At 45.2% G+C, this 17,512-nt stretch overlaps 1 protein-coding gene across 2 annotated transcripts in view; it reads right to left on the minus strand.

Annotated features, from left to right (window-relative positions):
• Positions 1 to 2,669: 2,669 nt before the first annotated feature.
• Positions 2,670 to 17,512, minus strand: part of VASH2 (vasohibin 2) — a 38,436-nt gene continuing 23,593 nt past the window's right edge. The window contains exons 6-9 of one of the 2 annotated variants that reach the window (XM_083494718.1): positions 16,265 to 16,646; positions 15,603 to 15,718; positions 14,292 to 14,330; positions 2,670 to 7,099 (exon numbers count right to left, since the gene is read on the minus strand). In XM_083494718.1, coding sequence (XP_083350844.1) covers positions 7,027 to 7,099; positions 14,292 to 14,330; positions 15,603 to 15,718; positions 16,265 to 16,646 — 610 coding nt within the window. In that variant the 3' untranslated portion in view covers positions 2,670 to 7,026. The remainder of the gene's footprint in view (positions 7,100 to 14,291; positions 14,331 to 15,602; positions 15,719 to 16,264; positions 16,647 to 17,512) is intronic. The other variant, XM_083494719.1, reaches the window with a different exon arrangement.

Raw genomic sequence — 17,512 nt, forward strand, 5'->3', positions numbered from 1 at the left:
TATGATATTCCCCAAAGGTCTGACTGCCTCTTCTAACTTTGGCAGCGGATTGGGTGCCTGTTTCTTGAACCTGTGTCCATGGAGCTCATAGTGCCAGTGGTGCAAATTGTATTTTTCTATCAGGTAAACAGCCTGAGGCAAAGGGTCAGATACCAGGAAATCCTGCTTCACGAATTGTGCAAGATAGTTAGGCCTTGAGGGCAGTTGTGTGTGTAAAAATGGAAAGGGTGTTTCTGTCCCTGGCACAGAGCCACAGCGATTTGCAAAGCCACACCTATTTAATATTTGCATTGCAAATAAATCTGGGGCAGCCGTATCACCCATCAACTTAGAACTTGATTTCTACTTTTGACTCTTTGATAGCCTAGAAGCGGGGGGGGGGGGGGACACCCTGAGTGAAGTACCTTCCCATTTACAATACTTTGGCTGGCTGGCCTGGTTCCCTGTAAGCAATTTATTGATCATCACAGGTGAGTGGCTGTTGACAAGTCTGGCCAGTTACGCAACTGTGAGCTGCAAGGAGAGCAAGGAGGAAGATGGCAAGGTTGCATGGGCAGCTTTGCTAGTTCAAGGGGAGCACAGTCAAACCCTTTGCTTGGCAGTTCTGCTGTATTCCTCGATTAATTTGGCCCTCGGAAGCTGTTCTTTAGCACTAATGTTCTACAATGTCCCTGCAGGTTTTGCTGACTTTCAGTTTCTTTTTTAAAGGGAGGGAGAGAGCTCAATTAACTGAACACGAAGCAATGAGGAATACACCTGAAATAACCTTTGCATTTGGCAGAAAACCAAACACCAAGACTGCATTTCTCCATAGGTTTGAAGCACAGTTTGGAAGCACAGTTTAATCATCAAAATACAGTCGTAACTTGTTTCTTGAACGAAATCTGTTCCAGAAGTCCATTAGATTTCTGAAAACGTTCGAAAACCAAGGCACGGCTTCCAATTGGCTGCAGGAGCTTCCAGCACTCAAATCAGAAGGCGCGCTGGATGTTTGGCTTCCAAAAAACGTTCACAAACTGGAACACTTCCGGGTTTGGGGCATTCAGGAGCCAAAACAGACGAGTACCAAGGCGCTTGAGAACCAAGGTACAACTGTATAGTTATAATTTTGTACTCTGCAGTGCAGCTTAAAAAACAATCCTCATGCTGATGGCTTAATAGAACACACGCAAGACACAGACAGCAGCCATATAGCGAGTCAGACCATTGGCTTGTCTAGCTCAATATTGTCTACATGGCTCTCCAGGGTTTCAGGTGGGATAAGAACGTAAGAAGAGTCTGCTGGATCAGGCCAGTGGCCCATCTAGTCTAGCATCCTGTTCTTACCATAGCCAACCAGATGCTTGTGGGAAGCCCGCGAGCAGGACCCAAGCATAAGAGCATGACACAGTGTAATAGGCCATGTACTGTAGTTGTGTTCATCTGAGCTTGTTTTTACCTAATTTTAAGACCTGCTAAGGAACAGGTGATTTTTATTATTTCCTCATATGTAAAACCACGGAATTCAAAGAGGGTATACTTTCTTTTCCCCATGACTGTGTTGTTTTGTTGTTGTCGTCGTTTAGTCGTGTCTGACTTTCCGTGACCCCATGGACCAGAGCACACCAGGCACTTCTGTCTTCCACTGCCTCCCGCAGTTTGGACAAACTCATGCTGGTAGCTTCGAGAACACTGTCCAACCATCTCGTCCTCTGTCCCCTTCTCCTTGTGCCCTCAATCTTTCCCAGCATCAGGGTTTTTTCCAGGGAGTCTTCTCTTCTCATGATGTGGCCAAAGTATTGGAGCCTCAGCTTCAGGATCTGTCCTTCCAGTGAGTACTCAGGACTGATTTCCTTAAGAATGGATAGATTTGATCTGAAATAAGGATGGAGCTATGTAGAGCCACTGGCTGGCTTCGAGGTTTTTTCCTGCATTGTGATTTTAGCCAGGGCACCTGCTCTTGTGATTCACTGCCCCCTGCATGAGGTGGGGGGAGCTGCATTCATTCATGGTTTTTCCCCACATCGCCAGGTCAAAAATTAGGAATCAGTGATCACAATATGGGTTTCAAACTAGTTTTGGATGATATATCAATATATTTTCCAGCTCTAATTTCTGGACTACAACTCTCATAATCCCCGATGCACCTGGCCTCTCAGGCTGGACCTAAGGGGAGCTGGAGTCCCAGAACATCTGGAGGGCCAGAGGTTCCCCATACCTTACATGCAACAAGAGCTACGCATATGTTTTCAATCCTGGTGCTGGGTCTCTGCAAAGCTTGGATACTGGCCCACTGATCTTGCTAGACTACAACTGCTATCATCCCTGAAGATTGGCTTTCCTGGCTGGGGTTGATGGAAGTTGTAGTCCAAACCACAGCTAGAGGGCTTCCCCTTTCCTTTAAAGAAAGAGCCTTTCTTCAAAAAGCAGTAACCCCACTGATCACCTGGTTGGAGAGCTGAATTTAGTTCCTCTTCGTGTTGTATTTTTTTAAATGTTTTTGTGTTTGCTGCTCTGGGCTCCTTTGGGAGGAAGGACGGGATAGACATTCAATAAATAAAATACTTGGCACAATTACTGCATTAAAAAAATGCAGCTCAGCTGCATCAGGACCATTCGGTGTCTCATCAAATTCTGTCACTGTGGGATAAGTTGTGTTTCTTTTTTTAAAAAAAATCACAAGAGGCTATAAAAAAACCCAAGACTTCCAAGATATTTTATTAAAGTTCCATGCTGCACTAAACATACAAATGATGAGAAAAACAAAAAAAGAAAAAGAAATCATGCACATTTCTCACCCAGAACAGCATTTGACAAAAAATTATGGCAATAGAGAAACCTAGTCATTGAAATCACAGTTACTAAGTTTTCAAAATCGCAGGTATGTGTTGTGATAGAATAGGATTCATCTGTACGTAAGGAAAATGACACCTGGATACAAAATAATTCATCCACATTAGAAAAGTTTCATTGGGAGGTTTGGACCAGGGCGGGGGGGGGGGAGGGCCTAAATCCAGATTCACACCATACAAATAAAGCAGAACCAACACATATTTAAAACACATAGCTTCCACCCCATAAATCCTGGGAAACTGGTTTATTAAGGGTTTGGGGAACCAAAGCTCAATGAGAATAAAATTACGGTTCCTAGGATTCTTTGGGGAGGGGGGTCAGTGTGTGCTGAACGTACTTTAAATAGATGGTGCAAACCCTGAATGGTGTGTTCATCTCAAGAAGTAATGCAAGTAAAGTTCATGATGGATCATGCCCCAAACACTTCACATATATTAGAGACATACATTATAGTACTTTAGAAAAAACAGAGAGAAAATCCAGACTCAGAATGTGACTTGGTTCCCACAGCACAGTAAGCCAGACTGGCTTAGCAAGCCCAAACAAGCATGGGGGTCCCAGGAGAAGCTTGCACCCAATCTGCTTCCTGGTCTTCCACTGCTGTGCTGAGCTAAAGCAGGGTTTGTTGCAGCACATCATCCAAACAGGGACCCGTGCTTAAGCTAACGATGAGCTGTGGCAGATTTGTCCTTGGCGCAGCATGATCGTAAAAAGGACCAGGGAACAGCAAACTCCTCCCGTAGCCCCCACACTCAGGTGGTCTCACTAAGCCATAGCTTGGTTCATTTAATCATGTGAACCAGCTCTTCGTATGGCACGCAGCCTCTTTTTTATTTTATTTTTAAATCCAAACACTGCATTTCACTGCTAAAAAATCACTGCAATAAGGAAAGTGTCACATTAATCAGCCCTCAGTGGTACTTAACACTTATTGGGGGGGGGAGAGAACCCTGCTCTTTAGATTTTCGACAGCAGTCCTCTTCAGGCATTTAGGGGTGTGGGCTAAAAAACGAGAATTCAGGCAGGAGGATGAGCACCTAAGCCATGCCTTCCCCAAGCACACAGAGTCCACTTCAGAACTTCTGTGCTGAGATGGAAGATCTGAAAGGATCTTCTAAGCATGCTTGGAGAACGTGGGCAGATCTCATGCGGAGCTCGCCCAGGCCAGCATGTTGGGAGCGGGGCATGCATGAGCATGTGGGGGTGTCGGGGGCAGGATACGTGTGCACACCCCTGCCCACTCTCCACTTTTAGCCTACACACATTGGTGTGAACGCCCAATGAGGCTAAGGCAGCCCTTATCCATGGATGCTCTCCAGATCTTCCTGGGCTACAATTCCCATCATCCTTGGTCACAGGTCATGCTGGCTGAGGCTGCTGGGAGTTGTAGTCCAAGACATCTGGATGAGGAAGGCTAGGCTTTTCAGGAATACAGTCACAAAGCAGGAAGTCCACTGAGCCTCTCCCTTCCACCCGCTGGCTCTCAGCAGGGGCTACACTTCGGTGAGGCCCTGCGACACACCTGGCCATTTCCTTGAATGTGAGATTCTTCCATGATCACACAGATCTGGTGCAGACACATCACTGCTGATCTCTTAACCTTAGTTAAGAGAGCTGGAGGAGGGTAAAAGCTGGCATGCTTCTTTCCACCGCTTCATCCCTTCTTTAGGCCAATTGCTCTCCCTCCTTTCCCTTGTCACCATGCTCCTGGTTCCACATCAGGGTTCTCTCCCTTTCTCATTTTCCCAATCTTAAACTCAGTTCCCTACATTCCTGCAATTTCAGGGGCATGGGGAAATCCTCATAAAAATTCACTAGCATTTTGGCACAGATTTGTGTGTGCTGTTTGGCTAACAAACACTTTTTTGCAAGCCATTTCCCCTTAAATAATGTTGATTCGTCAGGATGCAATCAACATTATTTAAGGGGAAAGCCGGTGGAAATTAAATCCGATAGGAAAGGTGAGAAAGGAAGGGAGTTTCCCAGAGGGTGTCCTGCTCATAGGCTGCAATCCTGTTACACGTGAACTTGGGATTTACCTCCAAGTCAGCATGCATAGGGTTTGAGGACAATGCAAATTTAAGACGTGTCGGCTCAGAAGAAAGACCCATGAAATTCCATGGGGCTTATTCCAGGGAAGACCGTATTGGACTGAAGCCACAGATCTCTTAACTGTGTTTAAAAGACCAGGAGTGTTATTCTGCATCAGGCCAGTCATCCAGCAGCCTGCTCCTCTCCAAACCACAATAAGCAAAAAAAAAACACCCCATTTGTCCAAATGCAAGGTGCATTCTAAAAGACAATTCCTTGGCCAGGGGTATCTTCCCTCATTCATTTTTCTCTGACTGCACTCCGTACAGATGGCTGTTTTCCCCTAATACTTTGGCCATAACTGCATACAGGATGTCTGATCTTAATATAAGATGCCAAGACATCATCAGCTTGGAAGTGTCCACCCTTTTGAAGACAATTATTATTAATAATAATATTACAGGCATACAAACAGAGGAAGAAGAGTACATTCTTGAGGGAAGCCCATAGATTCCGACATTATTTTTAAGAATGTTCCACACACATACCTGATATGACTGTCACTACAAGGCTCATCTGTACAAAACAGCCATCTATGGTTCTTCGGTGTGATCCAAAGGTCCCTAGGGCTCTGTGGCACAAGCCGGACGCCCTAGTCTTTTCTCCCTTGGGAATGCTCCCCAAGCATAATGGGGAATGCTCATGACATGCGCAGAGGACTCACCATTGCACAGAAGACAGTGGGCCAGCACCTGCATGCACAGAGCAAAACGCAAACCTGACAGCTCGCAGATACGCACCAGAACCGCTGGGCCATTCCACTTGTGCTTAAAGACCAAGGGTAGCCATGGTTTGGTCCCTCCAGGCATCGCTGGACTACAACTCCCATCATCCTTGACCATTGGCTCTGCTGGCTGGGGCTGTTGGGCACCATAATCCAACAACATCTGGAGGGCACGACTACACTGGCTACCCCTGCATAGCCTGACACAAAATATTTTCAAAACATTATTTTTTAAAAAACCAAAAAACCAGGTATCAGTCATTTGTTAGGCAGGTGAAGTCAGCATGATGCTCTCCAGGTGTGTCTGGACTACAAATCCCACCAGGCCCTGCCAAGCATGGTGAATGGTCAATGAACACCTGAAGATCACCACATTGGCTACCCTTATGGTAGGCAAACAGTTGCTTCAACAGTTAGCTGCATCCTTAACAGAATAATTGTAAGACTTCAGAGCTCTTAAGAAAACCCTTGCATATCATGATACTTTCTTTTGTCACACACATGCACATACGGGGAGTAAGGCGGAGGAGGTGGGGTCAGAAAGGGCCCAGTGAATGTTCTGCTACCAGAAAAGCTGGGAACACAGTACAAATCCATTATAAAATCAAAATACTGTCAGCTTTGCATATCTATTGTCAAGATTCTTGAGGTAATATTGATATTCCGAAGAGAGGAAAAACCCACTCGCATAACTTTTCCGGACTGCTGCTCTTGTTGTTTTTATTGCTGAATGTCACATTTAAACACCAGACCGGAGAGACAAATAGCCTGCTGGCCTCTTCCTCTTCCATTGAGCTCCACTGAAATGGGGAGGGGGTTGCTCAGATCCCGTTAATTCCAATGGAAGTCGTGCAACAAAAGTTCCCGCTGGACTATGGCTTCCTTTGACTCGCAAGCAACCGACCACACCCCAGCCCTTTCCAATGCCGCGGGGGGGGGGGGTATACTTTCATCGTCGCCAGTTTCTAAAACCCTACAGACACCACACAACGCTCCGAGCTCCAATGCAAAACAGCCACGACGGAAACAATTATTTCAATCCAGACCGGGGGGGGGGGGGACCAAAGCCACACAACCACATCACCTCTCCCCTTTTCAGCTTGATGGAGAGTAACAACATTATTGTAGACAAAAAAACCCAGTTTCCCCCGTTCCCCCTTTTCCTTGATTCCCACTTCACAAATTGAAAAATAAAACATAAAAATAAAAAACCCACCACTGTCACTACTAGGACCCCTAATTCCTAGGATCTTAAATAAAATCCTCATGTTCATAATAAATAGTCGCAGCTCCCTCTTTCCACCCCTTTGTCCACAGATTGCAGGGTAAAATTCAGGAAGAAGCACCCTGGAAGCTGTCTCGTTTGGCTTCTGGCTTTGTCAGATGCGGAGCTGGTAGCCGACATCGTTCAGTGTTGAGAGCTCGCTCACTTTCTTATCCAGCGCAGCGGGCCTAAAATCAAGAAGGGGAGAGTCAAGAATGATTAGATTTCCCTAGGATGAGATCACTGCCAACAGCGTTTCAGAGTTGTATCTGAAAGTCATATCCACACCAAACATTTAAAAAACCACTCTTATTCCGCTTTAAAAATCGTGATTTTTTTTTCCAAAGAAGATGTGACCTCTCAGCCCTACAATTCTCAGTTCCCAGGATTCTCCATGACTCCTAAAGTGGTCCATGAGTACTTAAAATGTACGGTGGTGGTGTTTTCAGGTGGTGAGTAATGCACCACCATTCCTAAACACCAAGCGTCACCAAGTCGTTTATTAATGTGAGAGTGCTCCTGTGGTCTTCCAGTCTATACCACCAGCAGGAGGCTATTGTGTCCATCTAAATCTGGGGTAGCCAATGTGGTGGCTCTCCAGCTGATTTTGTTGTTGTTGGACTACAACTCCCATCATCCCTGACCAATCTTCACAGGATGCTCTGATTCACTACACATCTGTGACATTTCCACCAAACAGCATCTCCCATTGAGAATGGATTATAACGGCAGCTTAGGGTATTAATAAGAACACAAGGAGTGTTCTGTATCAACCCAATGGCTCACCTTGGGTATGTTTAGCTTGGATAAGAGGAGATATGATAGCCATCTTCAAATGGCTATTATTTTTAAGCAGAGGTTGGGTGGCCATCTGTCATGGATGCTGTGGCTGAGATTCCTGCATCGCAGGGGGTTGGTCTAAATGACTCTTGGGTCCCTTCCAACTCTACAATTATATGATCCAGTCCAGGATCCTGTTCTCGCAGTGGCCTAACAAGATGCCTATGGGGAAACTGCAAGCAGGATTTGAGCACAAAGCCCTAGACCAAATGGCACCCCATATGACGTTTTATTTTTATTTTTTAAAAAGATATTTATTGAAGTTTCACAAATTATATCAAACAAACAATACACACAAACACAGACAAAAAAAAGAACAAGTATAATTTCAGAACCTTATTTTCTTAAAACTTACTTCACCGACCTCCTAATACCTCCCCTTTCTGCATTCCCATTTCAAATATTTAGTTCAGCAAATCCTCACCCTTAATTTTATCTAATTGTCAACCTTTCTTTTCTTTTAACTTAATCTTTACAGCTGTACTCCACTTGATTTCTAAAACTAAAGCCCTAGACCAAATGGCACCCCATATGGCGTTTTAAATGCCTTACTTCTACAGTGGTACTTCGGGTTACATACGCTTCAGGTTACTTACGCTTCAGGTTACAGACTCCGCTAACCCAGAAATAGTACCGGCAGGAGGAGGCCCCATTAGGTAAAGTGGTGCTTCAGGTTAAGAACAGTTTCAGGTTAAGAATGGACCTCCGGAACGAATTAAGTACTTAACCTGAGGTACCACTTCCACAACATTGATGCCTGAGTTGCATATGTGATTTATCCTTCTCATATGAGATTATAAATAGGTATACATAGTCATAACAATCACTCACATGCACATAACTTGTCAGATAGGCACTGATGTTGTAAATCAGGAGAGGGGAAGCTGTGGCCCTACAGATGTTGCTGGTTTATGATTCCAGTCATCTCTGACCATCGGCCATGCTGGCTGAGGCCAATGGAAGCTAGAGGCCAACAGAGGGCCGAGGTTCTCCCACCCTGTTTGTAAATTTTTCCATCAGGAAGAACACAGGGTCATCATTCCTAGACATGCAATAGCTTCCAGTCAAATTGCAGCAAAGAAGGTTGGGGGGAAAACATATTTTCCACCTTACATAACAAACCCAATCTAAGCAGAAGCTCACTTTGCTGTCGCACTCCCAAAGCATGCATTTCCAAAACTTCACTTGGAATCAAATGTGAAGATAATCGATTCTGCTAAGTGACATTCTCCAAGCAGCTGCAGCTGGAGGCTGCTGTTACTTCCAGTTCTCAAGATTAATAACAGAAGAACGTTGCCTGGTTTTATAACCATGAAGTCGAGGAGTTAAATCAGAACACACAGACTGAAAACAGAACGGAATCCAATGACTCCCAGTTCACGAGAGGTCTCTATCCCCACTTTCAGCCGTTCCTGACAGGTACACAGGTACCAAGCCTCAAGCAATCGAAGTTGCTATACTAAGTTGTCTCACTCCATGTTGGACAAAGTGGCAGCAACCTTTTATTTCTACGGCCAGAATACCAGTTGGTGGGCAGAGTGCTGCTGCGCTCATGTCCTTGCATGGGCAACTGCTTGGCCACTGTGAAAACAGGATGTTGGACTAGATGGGCCTGATCCAGCAAGCTCCTCTTGTGCTTGGTATATAAGCACCACCAAGCATTAAGAGCTTGCAAACCCAACTTTCAGTATGTACAGGTGTCTCCTCTCCCACTTATGTGCTATCAACTTGCGCATGACCACATATACTTGTGGCACCAGGAAATAAATAAATAGATCAATTCAAACCAGGAAATGGTGGGAGAGAGATGGAGAGTCTTCATGGCTCACAAGGAGACTCTCCCCAGAGCCCAAGGAGACTGGAGGCACAGCAGGGCTCTGTTTAGTCTGCTTAGCCTCCCTGTCTAACAGCTGGCGCACACGGTAACCTAGCAGCTGCAGGCGCTTTTTCATGCAGCCTCCTGCTCCTTAGTGCTAAACAGGAGCAAACATCAATCCAGATAAAACCCAAATGGCTGTTTGCTCTGACTGAGCGCTAAAGAACAGTTTTCCGCAGTGGAAAGCAGCGGGACAGGATGAAATATAGAGGAGCCCGGAGTTTAGCATCAGAGGTGTTTAACTCCAGTCTTTACAACTTGGAATTCAATATCAACGTTAGTAAAGACCAGGAAGCTGCTGCAGAGCAGAGATACTCTGAGTAAATTATAAAGTATTGGCTGGAATTGCAAGATGTGCTGGTCCAGGATCCTAAGATCTAGTTATTAATTGGGCAACCCCAAGTCCCTCCTTGCATGGGGAGGCAGGGAAGAGGCTGTGGGCTCGCAAGGTCTTGGCAACAACTACCAGATAAGGCCAGAAGGTGTAGCTGGTTTCCTACAGGGCTGTCTGGCAGCCAGGGGCAAGGAAGGGGCATTAAAGGCCTCCTGATCCCCATTTGCTACAGGGGAGTTCACAGAAGTTTCTGATAAGAGGCTTACCGAGTTTTGTACAGTACTTGGGTTTTCAAAAAATGGTAAAGTGAATGTTGGCCCCGAAAGAGGCTTACGTAATCTAATTGTTGACAAAAGGCATTGACTAATCACAGCTCTCCATTAAGAAGGTGAAGCTTCCCCATGGGGAATGCCAAGTCTTTTATTCAGCCCTTGCCAATGAAATTATGCAGCCCAGGGGAAGGTGGGTAAAGTGCTGACTGAGGGCCTGTTTCCTACCTTGTCACTTGATCAGATTTAATTAGCGTGCCCAAGTAAGAAAAAAATCATAAATAAGGAGGCAAAGCAACTTTGGTAGACATTCATTATTTTAGCTGCGTCAGTGAAGGGAACCAGGAGTTGAAACAGCATCCTCCTAATTAATTTTGCTAGAGTAATCCCATTACATTTAAAGGATTTTCCCTCTGGGTTAAGGGGCCTGAAGGAGGCAGCTTGAAAATGATTACCATCCGATTAGGAATTTGAAGCCACTCTGATGTATCAGGTATCCGGAAATTAAAAACTAGCCCCATTATGAGATTTGGCTTATAACATTATTTGTTATAATATTTGGCTTATAACGTAAGAAGAGCCTGCTGCAATGGCCCATCTATCTAGCCCAACATCCTATTCTCACAGTGGTCAACTAGATGCCCACAGGAAACGGGCAAGTAGGACCCAATCACAAGAACATTCTCCCTTCCTGCTGCTTCCAGCAACAGGTATTCAGACGCATTGCTGCCTCCAAGAGCACTAGATCCCTGCTCCAAGGAGCTTACACATTTCAAAGGGGAAGGAGAACAGAAAGAGAGAGGATGTGTAAGAGAGGCGTGAGATGAAAGTGAGCAAAACCAAACGTAGTTGTGTCTACTTTCACTTCCTTTTGGTCGGCGTGTAGACGGAAAATTACAGGCTGCGTTCAGAAGTTTATCATTCGAGTGGCAAGTCCAGTGTACTCAGTACCTTTTAAACACTTGTACATCTTTCATGCTCAAGTGAAATTAGGGGAGAACTATTTTTTGTAGCTTTCATAGAAGCCGGATTTGCACAGAGCCGATTGGTGGACCTTTGTGTAAATCACAACACTACTGAACTGCTGCCTTCAGAGTCCCCTTATGAGTCTCCCAGAGGAATTTTGCTGGTCGCCATCAGAAAGAGAATTCTGGGTGAAATGGACCTTTTGACCATTCCAGCAAAGCAATCCTCATGATCAAGGGTGGGGAACCCTCCAGATGTTGGACTCCAGTTCCCACCACCCCTCCCTATTGGGCCAACTGGCTATTGTGACAGATGGGAGCTGAAGTCCCCAACAACATTTTACGAAGCCACAGGTTCCCCATCCTTGCTCATGATCCTCAAGCTCATCCTACTCAAAAACTGTGTTAAAACTTTAAATACGCCATAGGAGCCTATCATGTTTACCTCTAAGAACTAGAAAGTCTTCACCATCTAGCTCAGTGTTTCCCAGACTTGGGTCTCCAGCTGTTCGGGGACTACAATTCCCATTATCCCTGACCACTGGTCCTGCTAGCTAGGAATGATGGGAGTTGTAGTTCAAAAAAACACCTGGAGGCCCAAGTTCGGGAAACACTGCTCTAGCTGTTTTGGACTACAACTACCATCAGCCCCAACCAGTATGCCCAATGGACAGGAATGATGGGAACTGTAGTCCAGGAACATTTAGAGAGCTGCTGTTGGGGGTTGCACCCCAGGTTCACAAAGGCTGAACTAAGTCACACACTATTCTGGAGTTCTGACCCTGCTGCTGACCAGCCTACCTGTGGGCCAGAAGTGCTGCAACCCACGAGTGTGCCAAGGGATGGATTTCAATTTCCTGGGAGAAATTTAAAAGCAGGAAAGGAGGTAGCAACAGTGCACCTGGCGTTTGGCTCAGCAGTTGGCGCTCCAGAGAGGCCTGCTGAGCTGACACATCTTAGTCAAACACACACCTCCCCCTTGAACACTTGTGCCACCCTAGCAACTGTGGAAACAGCCACAGAAACAGGGAGATTAAAATACTCCCCTAAAGTAGGCGCGATGAGGCAGGAAGAAGGAGCTCGCACAGAGATTTGCAACCTCTTGACAACTATAATTATCCAGACACTAAATGAGGCCAGGCACTCCTACCGAGAGGCCCCCAAAAATGCTGGTGGTGCAGCGATAGTATGAATTCGTGGAGAAAATAGAAGTGTGTGGTTAATTCAACAGCTGCGAGGAACATTGGGGTATATTTAGAGAGACAGTCTAGTGACACTTTTCACTGTTAAGAAACTGCAAAGAGACCCCTCCACAGACTTACTTAAAATGCAACTATCATACGCATTATGGACCTAACGGACACATTCGGATGTCATTCTAAACCATCATTTAACAAGACACGGAAGGGCCAGAACAAACCTCAGTGAGTCCCAGGCTTATTTCCCTTTTGCCTCCTCCTCCTCCAACATGGATATTTGCCTTGTGTTCACTTTGCTACAGCTTTGAAACAAACCAACTTGCAAGGAAAACCTCACCAGACTAGGAGTGGGGCAGAGGGGAGTGGGCAAGGCCGAGGCTTACTGTGGCTCAGTCGCATCACAATAATCACAGGTTGCAGCCTTCTGCAACCCGGCACGCTTCAGGTGTCCCCTGAAATATGACCAGCCCCAGCATTGCTAACATTTCAGTGTAGGTCGAAATATGTCTGCTTCTCCAAGCATTTGGGGATGTTACTCCACTGCTGCTTTGGGTGTGCTGGAAATTCTACTTGCCATTTAATTTCTCTAAGTGTAGATTGCTGTTTGGTTTAAGGGATGTTGTAGCCTGCCCTGGGTTCAGCTGGTTAAAAATACAGTGGTGCCCCGCAAGATGAATGCCTCGCAAGACGAAAAACTTCGCTAGACGAAGCGGTTTTTCGGTTTTGCATTGCTTCGCTAGACGAATTTCCCTATGGGCTTGCTTCGCAAGACGAAAACGTCTTGCACTTTTTTTTAAAGCCACTTGAAGAGGCGCAGTTGCGACGGACCATGCTTCGCAAGACGAAAAACATCGCAAGACGAAAAGACTCGCGGAACGAATTATTTTCGTCTTGCGAGGCACCACTGTATCCTTAATACATAATACAAGAGTTTTGCTCTTGCAAAGCCCCTGTACCCTGAGATTGTCCTTGTATTGTAAACTTAAGAGACACATTTTAACTTGTACACAGCATTTAAAAAATGCCTGGATCGCCAAAGCACCACAAAGTGCTTCAGGGTTGCCCGCTTCAACTTGCGCAGCCTTGAACAGAACCCGCTTTGGCACACCCCAAATCCCTCAAAGGAACCCTGCCTCTGTTCATTTCAATCCAGTGCCTTAGACCTGAAACATATGGTGTAAAATGTAAGAAGGGAGCCTTTAAGCACATACAGAATGTCTTCTTCTCACCTCTGCAAAGACCCTATCAAACCCCAAGGATCTGGGTAGGGTTTGAAGGGGACCTGAGCAAAACGTCATCTGATGCAGGGGTGAAACTAGGCTTTATTTCACCCAGGTCAAAGACCCGGTTTGGCACACGCACACTGCGTGCATTTGCACAAACACACAGGTTGGGAGCCTCAGTGGTGTCCCTCTGGAGTCTTCACCCGTCAAATAAAACCGGCTAGCCCTCCCCTCCCCTCCCCCTCCCTCCGCGTGGCTATGGCATTGCTCCTTTAACAGCGGGCATACCTGGCTGTGGTGGCAATGCTCTAACCTGTATGAGCCAGCTGGGTCTAGTCACCATTTCAGTTTACTAGAACAATGCTAGGTTAGGTGCATTGTGGGAAATTGGAACATGGCTATATCTGGCAGCCTGGCGCTGGGCCTGAAAAATAATTCAAGGGGGCTCAGGACTGGCATCAGCCATAGGCCCTGGCAGCTAGCCAAGGATGTCAGGTGCTGACTCCAGTTCTCCAGAGAAAGCAGCGGTAAGGGTTTTTAAGTCAGAGGGTACAACTTCAAGACAAGCTGCCTGGCATTTTTCGTCTTAGAAATTAAGGCTATATCTGATTTCCTCTTTCTTCCTAACACCTGAACGTTCTTACTCTCTGAAAACCTGTGATGTCACGTGATACCTGAAGACTCCAGTCCGTTGGATAGGATTCAGTTTCTGCCTAAAAAGATCAAGAAAGCAGAATCTGCTGTGGGATGCATATTTTTGCTTTAAATCCACTACATGTGCTACATTCAGCATAGTCCCAGGCATGTATACTTAGAAGTAAGGCCCATTCTTTTTAGTAGGCCTTACGCCCAAGTGATTATGCACAGGGCTGAGATTTCAATCTTAATCTCTTCTCCTCTCTCTCCATGACAATTAAATTAGGTTAGGTTTGAAGTGCAACTAAACTCAAGCAGTTTCAACTTCAGGCACCATTTTAAGAAAAGCATTAAGTTGCAACCAAATTTGGTGTTCAGTCAAGTTTGGTTTTCAGAAGATCTATCTGCTGTGGAACATTGCAGTGTGGGGAGCTTTCTGTTGTTGCTATTATTAAACAACTCAGAACAGCAACAAAATGGTGCTGTGGAATGCACCCATTCATTGTTTCAACCATCCAGGAACTCCATTCCATTCACCCTCTCACACATCCCCAATTTTCCACCCACAACAGACGCTTCTCATTCTGTGGCCACTGAGCATGTCGAGTCCTCACTGGGCTGTTTTGGGAAAGGCACTTGCCTCCTAGGTTTTTCATATATATGACTCCAGCAAACCTTGGAGTGCACCCAAGCAGGCTGATGCCTCCTAATTTGTCAGCAACCATGCTTTAGCTACATAGTCAGCAGGCAGGCTATGAGGCCACCACCTTGCTGAAGCTAAACATATCCAGGCCTGGTCAGAACCCGCCTTGGGTTCAATGATGCAAGCAAGGTGGGGCAGAAATGAGGGACAATAAATACCTCAGTATCTGAGCTCACAGCTAGTATATGACTGGGACTCAGAAACTCTTCCTGATCTACAGCTAATTCCCTAGAGATCCATCAGCAGAACCAAGTCTAACTTCTGCCCACCTCATCCCTAAAATAGTCTTCCCTGCTCCTCTGGATTTGCATGTTGTAGAGGAGAGGTTTGGTCTGAAGGTATAGGATAAAGCAAACTTGCTGAACTTCAGCCATTCAGTGCTAGGATGGGAAACCACCTGAGTTTTTCAACATAAATTCCATTATGGAAGGAAGGCAAGCAATGCACTTTAAATCTTAAATAATAGGCAAGCCGTCTTCCAGCAAAGATTTTTCTACCACTACTTCTGTTTGAGGACACCTGAGAAGTTTCAAAGGAAGCTCAGGGTTTCCCAGGTCAGAATATAGCCTGAAAAGCATTGGAGGTCATATTCACCACAAATATCTGACCCAGTCAGCAGTGCAAAACTCAACATAACTATACTCACGATTTGTCTCTTCGGCAGGCCCGCCTCTGAGGGCTGGTTTGTCTTCTTCGGGGGGAGAGGGACTTCCCCCGTGTTCTCTGCTTGACTGGAGAATGGGCACTTGCGGGCTTCAAAATCTGAAAGAGGGAAATGGTTGGGTTAAGAAAAGTTTTCCCTGGCAAGTCGTTCATTGTTGGATAGGAGAGAAAGTGCACCTTTCATTTATGAAACTGCATTGTGGTTTAACACAGCTGAAGGTTTTCTTCTCCATTCTGTTATAGATTACTCTGACAAAGACAATGGGGTATTTTTGGGTTCTTTGAATGTATCTGCTGCTGGCTTGTGATTCAGCCTTCTATGGACTCTGCTTATTTACTTTAGTTGTGCTCTTTTTGGTGGATCCCCTTAATATAAAGACTTAAAGGAGAGCTATCATTCAGCATTTATACACCATAAAATATGGTTTATTTTCGGGGTCTGTTGAAGACTTTCCTGTTTCAAGAAGCCTTCTAAGTGCAGATTGTTGTTCCAGTCAGTATCTGTATTAGATATGAAATTGGTTTTATATACTTTATTGTCGTCAGTGTTTTTTAAAATTGTTTTATATGTAATTGCCTCTCTCTTGCTCCCTTGCACACACGCACACACATCATCTCCAGGCATCACACAAAATGGGCACATACCTTCATTCTCATATCTCTGGCATATTTCTCCAGCTCTTTCCTTATCTCTGACCTCACCATCTTTGACACATTGAGCACCAACTGCCTCCATTCGATGGGCTGAAAGCTGTGTGGTTCATGGGGGACATACAATCCAATTTTCACTTTTTTCACAGAGTGTAAATACTTTTTGTAGGACTCTTCAAATTCAAAGATGAGGTCACTCAGAGTTCGGAAAATCAAAGGCTTGTCCATCAGCTCCGATCTTCTGCTCATGCCCAGAGATCCATATCGACCATTGAAATAAATTCCAAGCACCACATGATGAAAATTGTTCCCTGAGAAGTGGGATTTAAAACTGATTGGGAATCGTTCCACTGAAGGCTGCCCATTGGTTAAGTATCTGGCAAGGCTAGCGTCAAGGCAACAAAGACCCTCTGTTGAGATAAATGTTTTCCATGCTGCATATGATACACATATAACATTTGCCTACCCTGTACTGTGTTCAGACATCATGATTAGCTATGGTTTGTTGCAGTAGGAACAAACCTAGGTGAGCCTTGAGCTCATACACTCTCGCTCCTACTGTGACCAAGAGATCAAAAGCCATTTCAGCTAACCACAGTTTAGCATTACATCCAAACGATGGTTCACCTCTTAACTGTGTTTTGTTGAAACAAACCATCTTCATAACCCACGGCTTGTAGTTGGCTTGTGTCAGATGACATTACAAACTGTAGTTAGAATAAAACCAGAAGTGAATGCTTTCAAACCCTTCTGTGTTCCTGTGATGGTGGAGAGGAGAAGAAAGGAAAGGAAAGGAAAGGAGTGTATAATACCAGTGCTTTCCTAGGGTTGTTCCTATTATGATAAGCCATGTTTTATTGTGATATCTAAATGCAACCATTGGTCATTCTAGCCCTATATTATCTATTCCAATTAGCAAGGCCTCTGCCACCAAGACACAAGGGTTTTCCAAGTACTACTATTGAAGATCCTTTTAAGTGGGTATGTCAGAGATTGAACTTGTAATCTTCTACAATACATGAAATGTGTGTGTAATGGAGCCAATTACCTTCTACAGGGCAACCAATTTAGGCAGTTTCGCAGCAAATCTTAACCACCATTAAAGAGATGGTATCCCACAATTTATAACTATATGAGGGGTCAGTACTTGGGTTTTATACCTCAGTTGCCAAAACGCTTGAGTCAACCCTAGCCTTCTGCTGAAAGGACTCAAGATCACAGTGTACGTAAAGTGAAAAAAAT

This window comes from Podarcis liolepis, assembly GCF_965112155.1.
Source record: "Podarcis liolepis genome assembly, chromosome: 3".
In the NCBI taxonomy this organism is placed as follows: domain Eukaryota; kingdom Metazoa; phylum Chordata; class Lepidosauria; order Squamata; family Lacertidae; genus Podarcis; species Podarcis liolepis.